The 24,252-nt window shown below is 47.8% G+C and overlaps 1 protein-coding gene across 4 annotated transcripts in view; it reads right to left on the bottom strand.

Annotated features, from left to right (window-relative positions):
* Window positions 1–24,252, bottom strand: part of LOC135373231 (uncharacterized) — a 98,506-nt gene that overhangs the window by 18,399 nt on the left and 55,855 nt on the right. For 3 of the 4 annotated variants that reach the window (XM_064606470.1, XM_064606480.1, XM_064606465.1), the window contains exons 6-7: window positions 14,162–14,273; window positions 10,970–11,074 (exon numbers count right to left, since the gene is read on the bottom strand). In XM_064606470.1, the coding sequence (XP_064462540.1) occupies window positions 10,970–11,074; window positions 14,162–14,273 (217 nt within the window). The remainder of the gene's footprint in view (window positions 1–10,969; window positions 11,075–14,161; window positions 14,274–24,252) is intronic. The other variant, XM_064606484.1, reaches the window with a different exon arrangement.

The following is a 24,252-nucleotide window of genomic DNA, read 5'->3' as shown; positions in this document are numbered from 1 at the left end:
GGTCGCGACACCAGAGCAACGTTCTTGACTGCCAGCTTTGGCAGTCGCCGCAGCCAATGCCCTGGCCATAGGTCGGCGAATTCATTCATGATGGCCTTCACCGACTTCATTCACCATCACCTCATAGAGAATGATGTGATGTTGAATGAAGGGCATGATGTGAAGTGAAGTTGAAGTTGAAGTTGAATGAACGGCATGATGTGAAGTGAAGTTGAAGTTGAAGTTGAATGAAGGGCTATGATGTGATGTGAAGTTGATGTTGAAGTTGAATGAAGGGCTATGATGGGGATTTGAAGTTGAAGTCCGCATGATGGGTTTTGAAGTTGAAGTCCGCGTGATGGGTTTTGAAGTTGAAGTCCGCGTGATGGGTTTTGAAGTTGAAGTCCGCGTGATGGGTTTTGAAGTTGAAGTCAGTGTGGTGGGATTTGAAGTTGAAGTCCGCGTGATGGGTTTTGAAGTTGAAGTCAGTGTGGTGGGATTTCAAGTTGAAGTCAGCGTGTGTGGGTTTGGAAGTCGAAGTCCGTGTGTTGGGTTTTGAAGTCAGCGCGATGGTTTTTAAGGGGAAGTCAGCGGGATGGGTTTTGAAGCTGAAGTCTGCGCGGTGAATTTTGAAGATGACGGATAGGTTTCGAAGTCCTCATAATAGGTTTTGAAGCCGACAATGTTTATACATCCGACGATATATGACGTTCACGTGTCGTGACTGTTACTTGTGCGAACACGTGCGGAGTAAATGGCAAATGTTTATTGGAGTGCACCGAGCGAATATAAACGCTTCGCGTTTCGTGTCTGGTGTGGGCGTATGGGCCTGACACTGCAGATGCCTGGCGGACTTCCACCCCCCACCCCCTTGTTGTGTATCGGCGGTCGCAGGGAGGGAAAGTGTTTGGAACGCGTTACTCTCTGGCGTAGTGGGGCGCGGAGGGCAATGTCATGTGGGCGGAGGCAACTGTATGTTGCGAATGTGAGCGGTAGATTAGATCGAGATGCGATTTGGCGTTCTGCGGTCGCGCGGTCTGCACGTTGCGGTTGTTCAGTTTGACTCATTTGCTCGCCTGCAGCTATAATGTGCGTATATATGTATATTGGATGGGATTGGATTTGAGCCTCAACCTTCGGTCGCGTACGCGCGTTTTAGTAGACGACAGTAGATTGCTGTCGTGCTGACGAAGTGTGCTTTATTAGGCTTATTTTGTGTCTTCTTAGATTGCTTATTTTTCCTTTGTGTGATTGGGATCCAAATAGGACAAGATCGGGCTGGCATTGTTTTTGTGGACGTATTTTAGTTTAAATGTAATACACAGAGGTCACTATAGGTCTCTTATTTATCTGAGGTGCATAGGTCATGTTTTGGGGAATTATGTGTTCGGCATGCATGTAGCATCCATCGGAAACAAGTGTTCCATCAGAGCACGCAGCTGCTATTTCTAAGACATTCATCGCCAATAAAGTACATTTCAGCAGAGGCGGGGAAGTTAATTACCACCCAAAAGTTGCTAATTAGAGTTACGTCACTAAGCTAAATATTTAATGAAGTAGCAACCTTCAAGTTATCAAAATGAAATTAAGTGAGAAATGAAAGTTCTTGTTACCATGCCGAAATTAAGTTGGGAGCGGAGTTCCGAATATACCTTGTCAATTGGGCACCAAAGTGAGAATTGGAATTCCAAGTTCTGCGAGTTCCCATTTTCCGCGCACATTTCATAGAACCTTGCCAGTGGCCTTATCACTTTCCCCGTAAAAAAATGCGCTCCACGCACTCCAAACGAACGCTCTGCTGCGACCTAATCAACCTAACTCAGAAGCACGTCGGAATTGCGTTTGCGTACATCCAGTACATTGCGCTGCAACAAGGCGGAGCAGACAGGCTGCTGGCGCCGCGCACGTGCAAGAGGCGGGGTCACTGTCGTAGGATTTTTCAGAAGCAAAATAAAAAGAAAGGAGCCCGCGTTGTCCGTTCTGCCTGCTTGGACGTGAAGCGAAATAGAAATTTCTAACTTTGCTCATGATACTTTTGCGAAGTTACCTCAAAAGTGACTAACACTATACAGTCAAGTGATTATGATGAGAGGTTGTTTCAAACATCAAATAAAAACAGGTAGGAGTGGGAATTGTTGTAAACTGTGTCGACACATATTTATTTAGAGATTGTGAGAGACGAAAAGAAACTGTTTCACGGACTGTAAGTTGGTGGTCTTCCGGGATCCTTGCAGTCTTCACTTCAATTTGCGCCTGACATTCTGTATGTATTACATGTGTCCAAACGCCTCGGTCGTGAAGAATTCACTTAGTGTTCGTCCGTATATATCCTCCTCGGAGGAAAAAGAATACAATGGGTTACACTTTTCCGAGGACAGATTCTCAGTTTTTGGTGTCAGTGATTTCTCCAGACCATGATACATCCCTGTGACACCCCCAACCCCAAAGAAAAAAGCTTGGCGACACCCCCTGCAAAAAAGGGGGCTTGCCGTTTCAGCTGTAATGACATGTCGGTAATTATACGTGTAAAGCTGTAATCAAGTAGCGGTAATAATGACCACGCCCCCTGCTTGGGATTCCGGATGAACCACTGCAGTGGTGTATTGCATGAAAGAATTAGAGTAAAAACATATGTCCAGCGAAGGTGATTACAGGTCACTGAATTCGTTCATGACGGCTATTTCCAGTGTCAGTAAGCATCATGTCACTTATGTTATGTAAGAACTCATGTAATACTGAGTGGCTGGCCACGATGTATTCCGATGCTGAAGCTAATACCCCCGCGTCACGAGTGAAAAATGGCACGGCGGGAAAGCCAGGCGTACGAAACCACATGATCGTGCAATGTACCGGCAGACACGGCGATCGTACGAAGTCATATGAACGTTCAATGTGCCAGCAGGCAAGGGTATCGTACGACGCCACATGAACCTGCAATGTGCTATGCGCTCACTTAGCTGTCAACAACGGGCGCAACATTGTGCAACAACCCTACCGCGTAAGCAACATACCTCCCGCCGCCGTTCACATGCGACAGCGGAGGTCAAACGTTGCATCCCTCCCTTTCCTCCTTTCTTGGTGCACCCTGCTTCCAAGCCCAACCCAGAACAAGGCGACCGCACCCTCCAAACAGCATACCCCTCCTCCGCTTACGCTTTCGCCGCCACTACCAGGAGATCTACGCTAACAGGGGCGAGGAAGACGCCAACGTCGTAATCCTCCAGCAGCGAGCAGCCGGGCACACCAACGTAGGCCTTCGTTGGTATTCAACTTCAAAACCCCATCAGCGGTCACCCGAAGCCACATAAACGCGCGAAGTGCTATGCGCTCGCTTATCTGTCAACAACGGGCGCAATATTGTGCAACAACCCTACCGCGCAACCAATACACCTTCCGCAGTTCACATGTGACAGCGGAGGTCAAACGTGGCATCCCTCCCTTTCCTCCTTCATTGGTAAACCCTGCTTCCAAGTCCAACCGAGTGCAGGCTGACCGCACCCTCCAAGCAGCATACCCCTCCTTCGCTTACGGTTTAGCTGCCACTACCAGGAAACCCACGCAAACACAGGCGAGCAGGGCGCTAGCGTCGTAATCCTGCAGCCGGGCACAACCCACGTAGGCCTTTCTTGGAGTTCAACTTCAAAAACTCCATCGCCGACTTCAGCACCCATCATAGGAATTCAACTTCAAAACCCCATCACAAACTTCAACTTCAAAATCCATCACCGACTTCAGAACCCATCATAGGAATTCAACTTCAAAGCCCCATCACAAACTTCAACTTCAAAATCCATCACCGACTTCAGAATCCATCATAGGAATTCAACTTCAAAACCCCATCACAGACTTCAACTTCAAAATCCATCACCGACTTCAGAACCCATCATAGGAATTCAACTTCAAAACCGCGATGGGATTTGAAGTTGAATTCTGATGATGGGTTCTGAAGTTGAATGATGGGTTATGATGTGATGGATTCTGAAGTTGAAGTTGAATGATGTGATGTGATGTGATGGGTTCTGAAGTTGAAGTTGAATGATGGGTTATGATGTGATGAATTCCGAATTTGAAGTTGAATGATGGGTTACGAAGTGATGAATTCTGAGGTTGAAGTTGAGTTACGGGCTCGTGATGTGATGGTTTATGACGGTGATGTGATGTTGAATGAATTCTTAGCAAAATGCCGACCTATGGCCCTGGCACGCTTCCAGACGGCGTCTCGACTGCCTCGCTATTCCTGGGATCGCCCCTACGAGCGGGTCTCCCTCCCGTGCCGTTGGCGGCACCCCAGGCAACGACTCCTACGCCCGAAGAACTTTGCCCCTCATCCTCATCCAGCCTCATTCCGTATATCTCCTGCCTGCCCATCGACTGTTTCCCGCAATGGGCACTGTGCCGTGCTACGAACACGCCCAGCAGTGCGCGTCGTCCACGGTTGCTCTTGCTCACTTCCAGTGAAGACGCGGAATTCTTTCTCACCGCTCCGCGTCTGGGAGTGGGAGTTAGAGAACTGCACGAGTCTAATTTTCAGGACCGTGCCCGGCTGCTACGGCCCGCATCCGGCCCGTGCCCGACGACTCGAATAAGTTTCCAGTAATGGCCCCAATCACCACTGCTTCCTTCTCAGACAGGAATCTGGTGCGCATTTCGAGAAAACTTGATCCCCATTTTTGCAGATTCATACACGCCTTGTGTGAGACCTGCTGAACCTGGAGGTACACCTGTTCTGCCTCCTCAGGGCCTGCGGCTCCCAGAATAACGTCGTCGACGTAGATGGAGTCCTGACGAAGACGAGTGATCTCAGGATATTCCTTAGCAGGCATCTGGAGGTGGTGTAATATGGTCGCAGCCAAGAGAAAAGGACCTGGAGCTGTTCCGAATGTCACCCTTGTCATTCGCCACGTTTCCACCTTAGGCAATGGTTCCCCTCCTGGGGCGACATCTCATACCAAAGATATCTCAACGCGTCTCTGTCTTCACATCGAATGGCTATTTGGAGAAACGCTTTCTTAACGTCGGCGATTAAGGCAACGGGATACAGTTTAAAGTTCAGTAAAAGAGCTAAAACGTACGGATTCAGTTTAGGACCGGACTTCAAGTTGTCTTTCGGTGATGCGGCGGAATCTTCATGAGAAGAAGCGCCGAAGTCTAACCTTATTTTCGTTGTCACCCTTTCTTCCTTGATTACAGCATGATGTGGCATGTAGTACGCATGTCCTTCACGCGCATTGTCATTCATTTCATCTCTGACCTTTTCCGCCACACGTGAGGTTAGATACTCTCGAATGGCGCCGTCATAGCGGTGCAGTGCTTCCGGTGTTCGCATCAACCTTTTCGTCACCTGTGACAGACGACACTCCGCAGTGCATTTGTTGGTGGACATTGACTATTGGGGCCTCCACGGCAATATTGCCAAGTATTTGTTGTTGTCGAACCGGATTGAACTTTCGAAAGCTTCGATGACAGGGTGGTGAACGTGATCATCGGTCTCGTCACTGCGGATACGGAAGCTATCGAAGGTCCATATGCGGTTCGTCATGCCTTTTACCTCCTGCTGGCCCACTGGGCCTACGTGCAGCACGATGGCATTGTTACAAGCAGCTGTTCGTACACTGCTGATAGCGGCGTATGGCTCATGGATCGTCCATCACACCGTTGTTTCTATTGCTTGCATGCCCTGTGTAAGCTTGCGTGAACTCCCAGTGCCGAACTGCCAGTAGCAGTCAGCCCCGACGAGGATTTCAATTGGCTGTGATCAATCGAGCGACGTGCCAGCCATGGCTAACCCACACCATTGCATCTTACTCTGTACGTCTTCCCACAGAACCGCGAGAGCCTGAGCACAGATTTGCTCAATGAGAAGAGCTAAGATGGTGTGATACTCCTCGGCGAACTGTATTCACCACACCTATACTTCCACGGTATCGAGAAACTGCGGTCAAGGGGAGTGCCCACAAGAACCAATGGGCACACTTTCAGATCGGAGCCGCGAACAGCCATGTGCGTCAGACAGTGCTTTAGTGATGAAGGTGCGTTAGCTGCCTTCATCGAAGACTAGACGAGTAAAGACCTCTTGCGTCGTTCCTCAAGCCTCAAAAGTGACGGTCTGAAGCTGTACGATGCAGTTGGATTTACCGATGCTGGCAACTGTTGCCTTGAGTCTGACTGGCTCCGACGACGGAGCCGCAGTATCCTGGCGAGGCGGTTTGTAAGTCAGGTCACACATACTGGATGCATGACTTCCGTGCCGAGATCGACGCTTCAGGAAACCTCGGCACTGTTCCGCCGAGTGATTTGACTTAGGGCACTGGAAACACAGACGTTGCGCCCCCTGCCAGTAATTTCTTCTCATCCAATTGCCTCGGCCTTACACATTCTGATGTTTTCTGTTCCGTAGTGCTGCAGAATACGCACTTACTTCCCTTTGAAGGCCTCGCCGTGCTCTGCAATGTTGTGACCGGAAAACCGCTTGGAGTTTTTGCAACCTTGGAGAGCTGTGACCTTGGACGACCATGAAATGCGCTCTGCTCGAATCGGGTACTTAACTCCTCACGGTAGTTGATCTCGTTGTTTAAGAAAGTCAGCAGTGACTGTAATTCTTCATGATGAAATGGTGGACGCGGATGTCGACGTCTTGTCTGCATGCACGCGATTAAACTGCAGCGCCATATCTGACGGAATGGCCCGAAGTAGAATTGGATATAATATGGAACAGTAAGAGTCCATAGATGTGCCCAAGCTTCTAAACCCCGGATGAGCGCTTGCACGGAGTCGTACGGTCCTCGGAGCTGCGGCACTTGTCGACTGGAACGTACAGGCTCAATGACTGCGGGGGTCTTCAAGTGTTCTTGAATTAAGAGATTTTCATTCCCGAAACGTTCACGGAGGATTGAAATCGCCGTCTCATATGTCTCAGCAGTAAACTGAAGGCCTTGTACCGCATTAGCCGCCTCATTTTGTAGCGCAGTCATCAGGTGGTTCATCTTGTCAGCTGAAGACGACTGATTGGTATTAGGAACAGTGGACTGAAACTGACTTCAGAAGGCTGGCCGAAGATGTCGTTTTCCGTCAAACTTTAACAGGTCCAGGTTAGGAGTCGAACCCCTCCTTGCCCTCGAGCGTTAGTAGCTGTTGGCGGCGACGAAGTGTCCTGAGACTCAGCCGTGTGAGTTACATTCATACGTTCTTCTAGCTCATCCAGACACTATGCAATCCATCTAGCGCTGACTCAATCGGTGATGCGTCGTTCAATGACAATATTGGTCACCTGAGAGCGCAGAACCTTTCACCTCTTGATCAGCTAAGCTTTGTCCATCGTCATGCGATATTCATTCCTGTATCACCCCGTAGCTCTACCGTGGCCTTCCGTCTTCGCTCGTTGTGTATGAATCCTGGTCACGGCACCAGCTTGTGGAAGTCAAGACAGCGATCAGGGATGACGACACGACGTCTATTCGTCAAGAGCAAGCGAAGGAATGAGCGAGCTATAATCGCGCGGGAGCGGCCAAGGATGGTGACGCGAGCGATGATGTAATGAGCTGACGTCTTCGTTGGGACATTCAACATATCTAGGTGGCGTTCGCTGCGGCGGCGTTTTACGGCTAACGAAAAAGTAAACTGACATTTTTCACACACACACACACAAAATCCAATTGGGAGTAGATTTACAACTTTAGTTTTAATTTTTCGCAACCATCGTATATCGTTTTCTGATCTGCATCAACAACTTGTATATGCGTTTGAATTTCCAGTGTTACTTTTGTTCCGATACCCATTTGCTTGCCTATGCCATTGGCTACCTCCTAATGAGTTATAATTGCGCAGTGAATGGGCACATTGTCTGGAGAAGGTCACTGTCAAAGTCATTACTACTTTCCCGGAAGCGTTCTAAACTAGTATCATTACCTGACAATGCAGTTTTAAGTCCAAAATCTAGTTTTCAAATTGCTCAAAATATGCAATGAGGTGTCTTGAAGTGTAGTGAAATTTCAATTTTTTATTAAAAGTCGCCATGTACATATCAGGGGATTAGTGCCCGCACTTTTGAAAATGAACCTCAGCACATAGCGCGCTTCTAGTAAACTGTCATGCCCAGTAACATCGTTCTTTGCCCTGATTTGTTGGAGGGGGCATAAAAAGCGGTCCACGAAACAAAACGCCCAGACAACGTGGTGCGTGCTGTGCTTGTAGCTAGCCCGTGTCAAAGTGCATGTCGAACTCACATTCATTCCTCTGAACAAGCGAATGAATGTGAGTGGGCGGACTAGTCAAAGGGGGCTTAGGGGACTGTTTCCTGGTGCGCATCCCCACTTGCAGTAATGACAAGTATTTGATACCCGATCCTGCACAAAATCCCACATGCTACAAGTCTCTAGTTTTCTGTTTATTTTTTTTCCTTTTCAAATTCATTCGTGTTAGGTATCCAACCTATCCGTATACAGTGTGTTTCACCTAACGTCACAAAAAATTCAAACTTGTGACGTACTCTCCGGAGGATTGTAGGACTTTCGGCAATTATCTTGTCGAAACTTTTGCCACCATTGAGGAGGGCTTTGGACAATTTTTAAATGCGGGAAATTTATTTTTAGTCAATTGAACTTTGAAAATTGCCAAGCAAACCTCACTTTCTTTTTACAGAAATATGAAGTTCTGCACGGATAACCACAGACCCAACAAAAACAACAGACGAAAAAAATAGTAAGACTTCCGCTTTAGCCCCGCCTGCTCGATTGTGACAAATAAGTGCGCGGCGGAGAGGCGGGGAGAGGATGAAGTGTATCAGGCTCTTCCCAAGCAGCACAACATACTGAAAGTCGAGTGCAAAGGGGGGTGGACGGTAAGTGTCTTATCAATGTTCTTTAGTCTCACGAGTCTGTTCAAGGCCTTCCACCTACCCGTCCAACCCTATAGCACTCGTGTTTCAGTACATTGCGCTGCTTGAGAATTGTTTTGCCTGTCTTTCCCTCGCATTGGCCTTGATGCTCCTGAAAACCGTCTGACCACAAAGAAATCCAAACAACCGTCTTATCTCGACGAAGGCAAAAGGCATGGGAATTCCTCCTCTAAACTCACGCGCTTCTTTGCAAAATCGGGTAGGCTGGGCTAAAGCGGAATTTTTTCATTATTTCTGTTGCGATATTTAGCATAGTTTTTGTTTGGTCTGTGCTTATCCGTGGTTATCCGGGAGTTCTATACAAAATGACGTCATCTACACATCATCTACAATCCCAAAAGAAGGGTGTGTAGTAACTCATTTTTGGGGAGTACATCCAAGGTATATTTAAACTGGTAGCGAAAAAAACGAAAATACCAAATCAGACCCATTGCCAAGGCTACCATGGTGAGGACCTTTTGTATGTACTAATAGGCTACACATAATTTCAATATAGAAAAACTTTCTTCTACCCCACGCGTGCACGTATACGAAATCATCTGCCACCCGAGTACATTTCCGTGTCCTGCTCCTTTGCGCATGTGTCAGAGTGAGCGTGTTTATCCGTGAATCTCTGTATCCGTGCAGTGTGTCCGTTCATTGTAATGCGGAGTTCGTACACTCTTTGTGTTAAAGAGGAAGCGACGTTCACATCTTGGAGCTGTAGACCAAGCTTAACACGTGCGAACAGATTAATCAGTGCATCCGCTGTTGCTGGCCCCGCGAAAAAAAAAATCATCATAGGACGAGTGGCCATGATAGCGTGAGTGTTAGCAGGAATCAACTGTGCACCAACGATGTCATGTTTTGTTGCGGTGGACCTATAATGGCCACTCATTGAATAAATGCAAACGTCTAATCACAACGTGTTCGTATAGCTCTAGGTGTGAAGTGGACCGTAAGTGAGCCTTCCTAATTTCTGTGTGGTCATCACGATGCCCTTCTGTTTGAAGTTGTCAAAATCTGTGATAACTGTATGTATTTCGAGTTGATATGATTCATTAAACCTAATATGATTTATTTTTGTGTGTTCTCCTCTGGTATCGTTGCCTGGGCTAGGAAAAGGGAATACAACGCAAACGAAGTGGTCGAATCTAAACGTGCATTGCTAATTATGCACAACTTATTATTCATACTGCTGACGTCATCTCTGACGTCATTTATTTACAATCGTAGTAGTCCGCGCAATGGATGAATTGCGCTGACCGTCTCTATCATGGTGTCATTCTGAAGACACAGGGGCCTATGGGAGTTGCGCTACCTGTTTAGATCTACCCTTGTACATCCATGCCACATATACCACTCCCTCTGGAGCGTACGGATATCCTCCACTAAGGAGTTCACGAGTCTTGTTACTCTCTGAAAGGAATGAGAAGACTTGTTTTTCAGAGTAAATGTACACTGTAAAGGGAGTTACATATTTTGGCAAGGGCTTACTCCCAAGGCGAAGTTACAACACACGTTTTTAAAGAGTGTAAAGTTACCAATGACAGTAATTGTGGATTGAGTTACACGTGGTGGTTGATTCAGACCCTCGACATAAGGGAGGGTTGGTTTCGTTGTTGAAGCACGTAGCGGGGAGGGATGAGAATGAAATTCAATGCATACACTCACGTTTTGGGGCGACTGTTGCCCTCCCCACCCCCTGGGTCCGCCACTGATTATGCGCATATGTTAAAATTGGCAATTTTTAGCTACTTTTTTTCCAACTTTGTCGTGATGTAGCGACTTTCTAAACAAAATTTACCTACTCCGAGTGGAGACAAAGTGGCAACACTGGTTCGGAATGGTGATTGGTTATGAGTGTGCTATGCGGTGAAGCTCTGTTCTTAGCTCTGTGTAGGTCAGTTATATGAACATGGTCTTGAAAACGCTTGAAGTAACAGCAATCCAATCCCCATTGCACAACAAGAGTTTCTTGGGTAACACCCTTGCCATACTCCAACGCTTCATGCATAAACCGGCCATGGTTGCTAGCAACAATTGACAAGGAGATAATAGAGCTACTCCCTTTGTTAGCGATAAACTACAGCTGCAAATCTTGAACTATTCCTTTACCTGTATGCCTCCTCGCCGTATTCAATGACTACTCCGTCACGATTGCCAGAACTGTCACTCCGACCCTTGCCTAAGTCAGCGTCGAATGGTTCAACGAATGTGAGGCTGCAATGAGAACACATTTTAACGCCCGAGAAGAGCCAAAGCGGCACTTTTCGCCTCAGACAATGAGGATACATTTCCAGTTTACATCTGTATATGACAAGAATTACGTTACCAGCGTAGCTGCTTATTTGCTGAAGAAATTGTTCGACGATCGAAAAGGATCAATGTTCCCAAACAACATGTGTTTTAGGTTCAAACATTGTGCTCATGTTAGGACGACGTTTTAAACTCTCGATGGTTGGTATACAGGGTGGCCCAGGGAACGTGTCTTTGAATACTAATAAAAAAAAAACTACGCCACCTAAAATCATGCGGTCAAAGGCATTTGTTCTGTACTAGGTTTTTGCCAACTCCTGATGTGCATGTCATGTAACGTAAGTTTAATTATGTAAATTTTTGTGAAGTGAACTCGGAAATTTGCCAAGTAAAGGTCACTTTTTTACCCCACCAACATCAAGAACGTGCTGAATTTACTCAAATTCATGATAATTGACAATGATCTCCAGGATCTATCCTTTCGGGAAAAATAGCCGGACATCAGGCTTCTCGGGGCACTTGAGTATAACGCGCGATGACTTTTTCGAGCGCAATCACTGCCAGTCCAACGAAAGGAGGTTGGGAATCCATCTCACAGAGTGAAAAGGTGACTTTGCTCCTCAAATTGGGAGAGGGAAGGCATGGTCGCAGCCGAAGCCGGACGCGATAAGCTGTGGCAGTGTTAACTCTTTCTACTATGCTGCTGTGGGGTGGGTTTCCAACCTCTTTTCGTCGGACTGAGAATCATTTCGCTCAAAAATTCGTCGCGCGCTATCCTGTGCGTGCCCCGTAGAGCATGATTTTCGGCTATTTTTTCTGATACGATAACTCCACAATACTCCTGTCAATTATCATTAATTTGGGTAAATTCGGCACGCCCTTCACATTCGTGAGGTAAAAAAGTGACCTTCACTTGGCAAATTTCCGAGTTCAGTTCGCAATACTTTACATAATTAAACTTAGGTTACATGACATAAACATCAAGAAGTTTCAAAAACCTAGTAAGAAGAAATGCCGTTGACCGCGTCATTCTATGCGGTGTAGTTTTTTTTATTAAAATTCAATGACACGTTTTATGGGACACCCTGCATGCTCAGCAACAAGAATACAGGATTCGGGTTCTAACATGCTCATGTTGGCTCGACGTCTTCGGGGCGGTTTGAAACAAACTTCTGAAAGGTAAACAGGGAAAAGAAACGTGTTTCTTGTGTTGCAATATCGTGGCTGTTAGCTCAATTTACAGGGTTGCCGCTTTCCACACGAAGAACTAAATAAAGCTAACGCATGGTGCGTAATTGCTTCTGATCGTCCATAAACAACAACTACTACTTTATTTCAAAATATATGAATACGGAGTTTCATCGCGAGGGGCGATACTACCACATTTCTGGTGCCACATACCCTGACACAGTGTCGGTGGTGATGTGGTGTGCCGAAATAATGAGCCAATTACCAATAAAGATCGAAGTCCTATTGAGCCCAAAAAGGTCAAAATAGCTTAGCGGAGCGCTTTGATGGGTTGGATTTCACAATGGTCCAGATACATTGGATAGAGATAGTGGGCGAGCGTCCAGCTGCTTAAGAGTTACCATGAGCGGTTCGTGAAGGTTGGAAATATGCAAAAAACAAATGTGTTGGATTTTCTAGAGCACCGCATTAAAAGCATCTGGGAGAGTCAACTCTTAAACTAGACGATGAGGTAACTGACACAGCAATGTCAACTCTCCTGTGGGTCGACTGAAACGTAGGGAGTGGTGACCTGACAACAACTTCCAGGGACCTGGAGACAGGAACGACCGCTAGCCCCATCCAGAGCAGCTCACCATCGCAAGAAGCCGCTCCTAGTAACACAGCTGCACAAGAGCAAGGGACTAACCCGTAGTGGGAGGTCTGTGAGGCCACCTAACAAACTTACATAGTAGAAGGGGAGGCAATGTTATGTGTAAAGTCACTAGCGCCCCCATACCTCGTACGTATCGAGAATGTACATCAAGCGCGTTTGGTGGACTTTTGTACTGAAAGCAACGCTTTTTGTGGCGGATGCATCCAACTGACAACTTGTACCCTAACTCGCTGTAACCAAGAACGTTAGTAAAAAGCGATCGAAACAATCACAACAGGACGATTACGTTAAGGTTCCACCACTACCTCTTACGCCGAAAGTTTCGCCTTGTTACAACTGGACTGTTGTTTGCCTCACCACCAACGTTCGCCCGTCACGTCTTTTCACAGCCATGCTTTTTTTAGTTTGTATTGTGATATATTTTTCCAAATGTTAAAATTCTCTCAAATTGGACTTTGGTCTTCGGGAAAGGGTGAGATGTGAAGGTCTTACTTCCTCCTCATTCACGCCGCACTTCCCCAGGACTGCAACATAGGTCGCCCCTTCCTCACGCCAGAGCTGTGGCACGCCCTTGCCGCCTCTGAAATACTGGAAACTCCCATGCCACCAGTCAACCGTCACTCGCCAGTCTACTTGACGGTTCGCTTGTCCGTTGTATTCTTTGCATCGCTTTCGCCTTCCGTCATTAAAAGGGCAGTTCGCTGCCCCCATTGTTCTTCCCTCGCCTCGTGCCTCTTTAGCCACGGCATGCTCACAATAAATTGCCAAAATTTCTATGCAAATTAGCCGATACCAGAACTGCACACTCTTCGAGCACGGAAACGACGGGTTGTTCTTCATATCTGAGCCCGATAGCGGTCTGTCTACCCAACATGGAAGCGCGTACACCAATCAGCTCCATCGCCCCAAAGCACATGGTCGCCACAAATGGATTGCCTGCCGCTGTTTCAACGCTCGACGCGTATTTCCGGTATCGGCTCATTTGCATAACGAAATTTGGTAATTTAAATCTCGAAGTTACTTTCGCTCCTCACGGTGTTTATTCAGGACGATAACAGTCGCGAACGGTCTCTGCTCGAAATATCGGCGGCTCTCGCCCTCACCCACTACCCTTAATTTTTGTGTACATATTACCCAGTGTTTGCAATAAGAGGATATCCTTCCAATGTACTTGTACACACTCGTTGCTGTAATTGTCACATACTTACGCGTCTGTTACGGCCACATATAGAGAGCCATCAGCAAAATAGTTGTAGTCGAATAGGCCAGTATGCACGATGTGGAACTTCTGATTGCTGCAAAGCCTTGGGTAGAGATTTTCTGTATGAATACATTGTACATGACGCGTGATGAGTTCATCGGCAGCGTGGTAAACTGTGAAAGAGAGCTTCACGTTTTGCGGAGAACCACCAAAGCTATTCCTTATGTACAGGGTTCGTCAAGATGAACTTCGGGGTTTGTAACGAAGATAAAACAAGCAAGAAGAAGAGTGTCGGAAAGCTAATGTGGACGTTAAGGGCGTATCATGTCCCCAAATTTTATGTCCATAATGCCGCCTAGTCTGTTACTCCGCGGATAAATCGCGAAAATTAAAAAAAAAAAAAAAAACGCCGCTGCCTAATCGGCAATACCTGTGTTCCAGATACATTCCTCAGATAGCGACAAGGTCGAATGCGGCGTCGCAGAGAACTAGTCCGCATTCAGGAAGGGAGTTGCCTCAGGACAGAAGCCGCCGATATTTCGAACAGAGACTGTTCTTCTTCTAGGCGCAGAAGAAGAACAGTCTCTGTTCGAAATATCGGCGGCTTCTGTCCTGAGGCAACTCCCTACATCTCTACCGGTTCGCTGGATTTCTACACATCTATAGTCTGCATTCAGTTCCACATGTTCGATGTCGTCCGCAACGCCGCGCCCGAGTCGCTTCGCCATCTGACGGAACTCAACGTTACAGCTCCTTTCCGTCAGATGGCGAAGCGTTTGAGCGCGACGTTGCAGACTGTTGCAGACGACACCGAACATGTGGAACTGAATGCAGACTAGTTCTCTGCGACGCCGCATTCGACCGTGTCGCTATCTGAGGAAAGTAGCTGGAACACAGGTATAGCCGATTAGGCAGCGGCGTCTTTTTTTAATTTTCATGATTTATCCGCAGAGTAACAGACTAGGCGGATTTATGGGCATAAAATTTTGGGGCATAATACGTCCTCTAATGTCTGCTTTAGTTTTCCGACACTGTTCTTATATGTTTCATCTTCGTTACAAACCCCGAAGTTTATCTTGGCGAACCCCGTACATAACACATATAGCGTACGACATACTAACACTCTCTATCGTGACCTACAGTCGCTGACGTTGTGCTATTACGCCGGAACATACTACTATATGAAATAACGTACAAAAATATTCACTCCACTTATGACTGCAGCTTACGGGTTTGTATTCTAGATTGGCAGTTCAAGAACACTGTATATTCTATAAGGTAACCTGCAATTTGAAATGTATATATTCATTTCTGTGCTGATACGAACAGTATCTATTATGGGGCCCTATTATCGCGAAAGAAATCGCGCTCTATTACTTTAAATGTGGTCTATCATTGGGCGTTACGTGAAGAAGGCGTGAATAACAGAAATGAATGCCACGCACTGTGAGCCACTAACGCCCTTAAAGGTCAGCTCCGGGGAAGATTCATTTCCACAGGTCACAAGAAAATCGAGCAGGACACGTGTTGGTGCCTACATAATGTACGAGTACCTCCGAAATAGTTCGGACAAATACCCCATATTTATTTATTTATTTATTCGGAAATTCTGCATGCGCCGGAAGGCATTACAGTAGGGGGGCTAAGACAAGGAACATGAGAACTACCGCTATGCAAATACGTCACAACAATGATACTAGAAATTAATGACCACAAGAGAGTAACAATGAATAGAATGTTTCACCACACTTTGCAAGGACACTATCTCTAGATAGTCCATTCCAATCGGATATCGTTCTTGGAAAGTATGAAGTTTTAAAAACAATCGTACGACAAGCACATTCACGGACGTTTTTAGAATGGTCAAATCTAAGAGACACATAATTTGGTTGTGTGAGATAACGAGAAGAATTCATGCAAGTCATACCGTGAAACAGAGAACAGAAAAATTTTAATCGTAAGTTATTCCTACGTCGTGACAATAAGTGTCAACCCAACACAGCTTCACTTTCCTCCCCGTAACGACAGCAAACAAACCGCGTTGTACTTTTTCTAATTAACTTATGCAGCTAAGAGAAGGATTTCAGAGTTGAGTTTAGTTTATTTCCGAATAAATAACTTTTTTTCGTTTGCCGTTTGATTGTCTGCTGAAACCGGACGTCATGGTCAGCTTTTGCTCTGGCTCTTTTTGGCTTGTTTACTTGCTCGCGGTTTCGCAATCGCCAGCAATCGTCATTGAAAGCGAAACAGAGAGGCGCCCGTATATACAAGCACCACGAGCACCGTTCTCATTCTGAGTCCGTTCTCTCACCGAGTCTAAATTTGATCATCATCGTTTTGCTTCGGCTGGTCAGTACATTCTGAGGGATGTGGTATGCAAGAATTGTGAGAATGCCGTGCTGCGTGCCCTACGAGCAGCTACGCTGACAACTAAGATGCTTCGCACGAAGTTCCCAGTTGAATTTGTGAGAGATTTTGTGGTACAAAACCAGTGCTTGGGTGCCCTGAATTTATCAAAGCAGCAGTCCTGTGCGCTCGGAGCGTTTTGAATCAGAAAGTTACGACGTCGTTCACGTGACGGCCGATCTGGACTCGAAAAGTGGCTCAAAAGGGATGCGGCACCTGCCTCGTTCGACGACGACAAAGAGTGCTGTGCCCAATCTGGAACCAGAACCATGCGCTTCAAGCTGAAATTGTGCAGAACATTCAAATACGTATTATTTAATCATATCTGCGTTGTCTTTTTGCCAACATTTTGCGACAGGTCTGCAGGAAGACAAGGTTGTTTTCGTAATGGCACAAAAATAATTTTACTAAACGTCTACTAGATGGCGCATGTGTTCTCGAGTAGGAAATAACTATCAATATCACCAATTTAACAGGAAAAAGTATTTGTTCGAGTTACACGCTTTCATGTGCTGATGATGACAACATCCAAATACACGGCTGTGGACCTCAAAAGAAACTGGAATCACTAAATGTCTTTGTCGTAGTGAATGCTTCGGCCATCTTCTTCATTGCTTCGATTCTGTCTGCGATGTCTCTGCGCATGATTACTAGGGCACCACCTTTGTCCGCTTTTTTTGCCAATATCGCTGAAGGAATGCAGTAGCTTAGTTCCGAAACATTCTAGCGATCCAACTAATAACATTAGTACCAAGATCACAAAAAACTTCAAAGAAATTAAAGGGTACTAAGAAAATCGATGACAATTTTTCCGAATGCCTCCTACCACACGAATCCAAGCCAGGTCGATTTCAAATGCTCCCTAAAATTCATAAACCAAGAATTCCCGATCGCCCCATAGTATGTTCGAATGGCACATCAACCAAAAAGATATCCACGTTCGTTGACCACTTTCTCAAGGACATCCCCCAAAATTCCCCTCATACGTAAAGGACACTAACCATTTACTGCAAATAATTTCAGATATCGGAGTCCCGACCGGTTCCGTACTTGTCACCCTCGATGTTACCTCACTGTACACCAATACCCCCCATGATGACATCATCCATGCGTCAGTCGTAGCATGTGAAAAATTGTCAGAAAAGCCATATGACTCTACCCTCGCAGAAACAGTAATTTCGCTAATACCCACATGAAATAATTTTGAATTCCACAACAGGCATTACTTTCAAATTAACGGCGCAGCTATGTGTTTCCCGCACACGGACCTCCACCTGGAGAACACGAGCTTCAGCTAGGACTTGCCGTGTTTCCGTATTCTGGGAACTCCAAGGCGCGACGAAGGCGTAGGGCGAACAGGGTCCGAAGGGTATTTAACGGCATTGTTGGAACTCTGTGCAAGACTGGAAGGCTGTAAAACACAGTCCCCCTCAATGAAGCCGCATGAACGGCCATAAGGGAGCGTTGATCACAGCCCCACCCTAAGCCAGAAATATGTTCAATTGCAAGGAACCATCGCTGCACTTTGGTTTCCAGGTGGTCTTAACGTGGCGAGCCCAGCGGAGGTTCGAGTCCAGGACAATACCAAGAAAGCGATTGGAACGCACATACTCGAGCTTCTTTGCACTCACCAAACGAGCGAAATTACTCGTACCCTTCTGAGAGGAAAGGAGCTCGACCCACTTTTCGGGCGAAAGGTCCATTCCAAGTCGCGTGAGCTAGAGATGGACATTATTTAAGGCTAGTTGCAAACAGCGCTGAATGGCTGGTCGTGACTTGCCTACTGTCCAAAGGGCAACGAAATCGGCATGCACGGGGAATGCTAGTTTGCGAGGAACTCTTGGTTTTAGTCCTGTCATTACCACATTAAAGAGTGTAGGACTAAAAATGCTTCCTTGGGGTACGCCTCGATGAACAGGGACTGAGGGCTTTGGCCGTGGGATGTGCGGAAAAACGACAATGCGACCGTTAAAGGGGGACTCCACAACAAATTCACCACAAAGATTGTGGCATATATGACATACCATTACATGGGTTACTGTTATATAGCAGTAACCCATGGAGTGTCAGGAACATATTTACAAAATAGCGCATTCCCAAAGTATGCACATTTTATTCGAAAAAAAGTATTACGAAGTGAGCGCTTCGAGTAAGGGAGTGCACAAAGCGACACTGCTGACGTCATCCGGCATGGAAGAATGCAAGCTTCCTAGCAGACCACAGTGCTAAGTGACGTCACAGTATCTTCCTCCGGGCGAACCGCTGTCCGCTTTGAATTTAGGTTTCGGATTGATGTTGTCATCATTTACTAATTAATTACTCGCACAAAATGAATGCGAACGTTGTATTCCGTATCAAGGGAGAGGTCCATGTTCGGTATGATGCTCACCTCTTTTTTTTTTCCGAATCCTTGCGAAGTCTCCCTTTAACGAAATCGTGTGGAATCGTCGAAACAATCCAGCATTTCAATGCAGTCTTCAGCTCGATTAGAGTAAAGCCACGGTCCATAACCTCCGGTGGGCGGGGCCAGTCTTGGCGATATTCTGTTGTCAAGCTCTGGACAAAACTGTTTTGTACCGCAGAGACTGAGAAAGCAGCCGGTGTCGATAGGTCGATCTGTCGCTAGCGTGATTTCGTTTGTACTCTTAACGATAGCCAATGCCGCGAGAAGGCTTTTTCGAGGGCCCATCGTTCAGAGCTCGAACTGTCCTCCAAATCTTGGTGACTGGGTCAAACGGTGCAAGGTGTTGGCAACACGTACGCCAATACTTCACGTCTTCCTCCTTAAGTTCTGGTGTTAGCTTAGCTTTCATCCGGCAGTATGCTACAATGTCAGGTAGTTATCTAGTTCAGCAAGCCGTTCTCTGTGCTCGGCGCCTTAATGCTCTAAGGTGGTTAATTGCTGGAGAATAAAAAAAATGTTTTGGCGTTGGCTCGTTTGGCTTGCTCGAAAAATAAAAAAAAAATCACTTGCTTGCAGTCCAGTCCTGTCCTTGTCGTTTTTATTCTCCGTCCTTGTCCTACTCAGCACTAGGGGTGTTTAATTGTTTTTGATTGGAAGATGTACCAACCAGGCCAAACCCTCGCTCTGTTACGTGCTGGGGAATGACCGGCCTGACTTGTCAACCTTTTAGACAGGACCACCGCGTCCTGCATGCCGCAACGAATACCTTCCTAGAGGGCCTCTGGAGACATACGGGTGTGCACAGATGTTGGGAGGCCGGCACGAAAAAGTCTCCAGCTCGTGGAAATAATTAGTCCAATAGTGGGCGAGAGAGGCAGTCTACCGTGCGAAATATAGAGGGGAAAGTGGTCACTGCCTCGGGTGTGGACATCAGTAGCGCACGACAAGTGGCGAACCATGTCTGCTGAGCACCACGAAAGATCCAGGACACCGAGTGAAGTCGGTGATCGCACATAAGATGAATGTCGATTGTTGAGTAAACGCGTGTGAGCAGTCTCCATCGCTTCCAACAATCACCTTCCCGTCCATCTGTTCTACGGCTTCCCCAGGCGGTATGACGAGCATTCAAGTCAACCAGTATGACAGCTGGGGTTTCCACTGAATTGAATAGGGGTTCGGGGTGAGTCCACGGAAACTGTGCCGCAGGACGTAGATAGATACTGACCCGAGTAGCAAGTACTAACCACAATTATCCGGAAACATTACAATGCTCACTCACCACATCGTGACACGCGGCCCTCCCGTGAACGCTCGCCCTCGACGCCTTACTCCTGAACGCCTCCGCATCGCAAAGCACGAATTTGACCATATGCTGCAGCTCGGTATCATCCGCCCCTCGTCAAGTCCTTGAGCGTCTGCTCTCCATATGGTCCCGAAGTCTACACCCGGTGACTGGCGCCCCCGTGGTGATTATAGGGCCTTAAACCTCGCCACCTTACCCGGCCGTTACCACCTGCCTCATATTCAAGATTTTATGGCCCATCTTCACGGTGCTCGTTTCTTCTCGAAGGTCGACTTGATGAAAGCGTATCACCAGATACCGGTCCATCCGCCAGATATCCCATTACGGCCATTACGAGGCCATTTGGCCTTTTCGAATACGTACGTATGCCGTTCGGTCTCCGCAACGCCGCGCAGACGTTTCAACGGTTCATCGACCAAGTTCTGCGTGGCCTGGACTTCGCTTTCGCCTACTTAGACGACATTCTAATCGCCAGCAACACCGAGGCCGAACAGCGCGAGCACCTCAGGCAATTATTCGCCCGGTTGCAGGAGTGCGGCGTGGTCATTAACCCCAACAATTGCGAGTTTGGAGTTTCTTTCATCACTTTCCTCGGGCATACCATCACGCCCGACGGCATCCACCCGCTTCCCGGCAAAGGGCATGCTATTACCGACTACCCTTTGCCGGACACCCAACGAGGCTTGCGGAAGTTCCTGGGGCTTCTCAACTTCTTCCGCCGTTTTGTGCCCCATTGCGCCACCCTATTGGCCCCGCTCCACGCACTCCTCTCGCCCACCTACCAGAAGCGTTCGCTTGGTTTACCTCTCGAGTGGACCCCAGAAGCTCGGGAAGCGTTCGAATCTGTCAAGACTCATCTCGCGAAAGCCGCCCTCCTCCACCACCCTCAACCCCACGCTGAAACGGCCCTGCTCGTTAACGCCTCCAGCCAAGCTCTCGGCGCCGTGTTGCAGCAGCGGCAAGGCGGTGTTTGGAAGCCTCTCGGTTTCTTTTCTCGCAAGCTGTCACCCGCTGAGCGCCGCTACAGTACCTTCGGCCGTGAGCTCCTTGCCGCGTACGCCGCCGTGCGGCACTATCAGCATTTCCTAGAGGGCCGCTCATTCTCATTATATACGCACCACAAGCCCCTCACGTTTGCGATACGCGCTCCTACGTCCAACCACTCTCCCCGTGAAGCTCGCCATATGGCTTTCATCTTGGAGTTCATGGATGACCTGAGGCATATTTCCGGCCACCACAACGATGCGGCTGACGCTCTCTCCGGGCCGTTCGTCGCGCCGCTCACAGCGCCTCCCCAACGTTCTCAAGTCGACTTCGAGCCTCTCGTCGCTGCCCAGGCCACCGACAGCACCTTGCGCACCCTCAGAACCGCTACTGCCAGCAACCTTCGATGGGAGCCTGTTGAATTTCCATCATCTGCCACTCCCATTTGGTGCGACATGTCAACCGGTTCTGCGCGACCCTATGTTCCTCCACCCCTGCGTCGCGCAGTCTTTTTTGCCCTGCACGGTCTGGCGCACCCTGGGATCCGTGCGTCGCGCAAGCTCGCGCAAGCCCGGTACATCTGGCCCTCAATGAACCGCGACGTTCCACCTGGGTCCGTTCCTATCTGTCCTGCAGCGCGCTACAGTCCACCGCCACACATCCACTCCACCTGCCAGTTTCCTCGTTCCAGACGCCAGATTCGACCACGTTCACATGGATATCGTGGGCCCCTTGCCGCAAGTCCGTGGCCACCGCTACCTCTTGACCTGTATAGACAGGTTCACGCGGTGGCCTGAGCCATTCCCATACCTGAAATAACAACAGAGACTGTCGCCGCCGCTTTCCTCGCCGGCTGGGTGTCCCGTTTCGGCGTACCGTCCACCGTAACAACCGACCGCAGCAGACAATTTGAATTTCATCTCTTCCGTGAGCTCTGCTGTCTCCTCGGGGCCCGACACTGCCGCACCACCGCCTACCATCCGGCAGCGAATGGCCTGGTCGAGCGCTTCCACCGGCAACTCAAGACCGTCCTGTGCGCCACTACCAGCCCGCTTTCAAGGCCTGATCGTATCCCGCTTGTCCTTTTGGTTCCTGCATTCGGGCGTTAAACAGGATCTGCGATGCTGCCCTGCCGAGTTGGCCATTGGCACCACGCTGCGCTTGCCCGGTTCCTTTTTTACCCCAGTCCCCGCTGACGCTGCACCGGACTATTCGTCCTACATCGCACGCCTGCGGTCCACCTTCCAAGACCTCCAGGCCACTCCCACCCGGAACCAGTCTTCACGCCTGACTTTTTGACCGCCCGCCCTTGACACGGCTACGTACGTGTTTCTCCGCCTGGACATCGTGCGACCACCGCTCCAGCCTCCTTACAGCGGGCCGCACGAGGTCCTGTCGCGGTCGCCGAAGCACTTCCGCCTGCTCCTTCCCCAAGGTCCGGACTCAGTTGCGGTCGACCGCCTCAAGCCGAGGCGCGAGGTTTCGTTCTCGACTGCATCGCCATTCCCTGTCGTTAAACCATCATACATCGTAGAGCTCACTCGTCTCTTTCATAGCCTCTATATGCTCATTTGACGTCAACAAGAAGCTAAGCCCACTGTGTTACAACGGCAGTGCAACTCCGCAGTCAGCAGCAAACACGAGGCATACTTCGCCCACTTGTAGAAGCTACAGCACTTGAGGTTTCAAGCTATTCATTGCACGCTATTCCCCATATGCCCTCATTCAAGAGTTTACGACGTTTCTTCACGGAAATGCATCGTGTCAATCCAGAATTGCGGCGACAAGGACTCGTAACACGTCACAATTTCAACGGGAGTTCTCTGCAGACAAAACGGTTTATTTTGTGGAACTTGAATAATGGACAGAAAGTTGTAAGAGTGGCACATCTGTGGATGTCCAGTCTAACAGGGGCCCTAATAGTCCAGTCAGGAGACTTCTGTGGATTTCATATTTGAGCGATTATAGTCCCTATACCACTGTAATCGCTCAAATATGGAGTCCACAGAAGTCCCCTTCTGTCCGCTCAGAAGTCCCCTCACTTGTGTTATTGCTTTAACAGGTGAGATAGTTCAGTGAACATTTCGATTATTTGATTTTCTGTTGCTGATTGCAAATTTTGTTATTGTAAGTTATCTTAAATTATGTATAACGACTTGTGTTTTGCCTGTTACAAAGGGCTGTCTTTGGACGCACTTGTTATAATTTGACGGTAATCTGGCATACCACCTCAACACTTGCTCTGGACACAGGACAAAACGTCCCAATTGGAAATGCCAAACATGCAAACTGAAAGAAACGCGCGGTAAAAATACTGAAGACACAGTTAATAGTGCTGTAGCACCCACTGCTAACAATGAAGAAAAGGGTGTAGAAAATTCAGCATCAACGGAGAGCTACCCAATGCATAACAAACAAGCCGCCCTGGGAAGGAACTAACGGTTGACGGAAAGCTGGAAAAGATCACCAGCATGTTGGTAAAGTTAATGCCATTATCCGATGCAGTGGATGACCTTGTATCGCTTAAATCCTCGGTGAAGGATATTGAGCAATCGGTGCAACATATGTCCGATATGTATGATCAAATCTTGACCAAAATATCTGATCAAGATAAGGAAATTAAAGCACTGAAACATCGTGTTGAAGCACTAGAAGCCTACAAGCACAAGCTGGAAGAAGTTGAACAAATGAAAATGGAGATAAACAACCTCGAAGAGTATAGCCGGAGGAATATCATCGAGGTACGTGGATTGCCTTACCGTGATAAAGGAAATATAGACGAGCTGAATAAGGTAGCGCACTGCTTGAATGTCTTTACTCTATCAGATAGCGACGTTTATGTTGTCCACAGAGTCCCCTCGCGGACTGAGAAGACACCCGCAGTACTAGTCGAATTTACAAAGCTGAACACGCGCGATCTCTGGATGCGTAATACGAAAGAACTACAGGCGCAGAAGTTCGGAGGCCATGAGGTTTTTATCGACGAGAACGTAACCGCAAC

The sequence above is a fragment of the Ornithodoros turicata genome, chromosome 1, assembly GCF_037126465.1.
Source record: "Ornithodoros turicata isolate Travis chromosome 1, ASM3712646v1, whole genome shotgun sequence".
NCBI classification, from domain to species: Eukaryota; Metazoa; Arthropoda; class Arachnida; order Ixodida; family Argasidae; genus Ornithodoros; species Ornithodoros turicata.
Note: the sequence above shows the minus strand (reverse complement) of the source record. Positions and strands in the feature narration are given on the sequence as shown.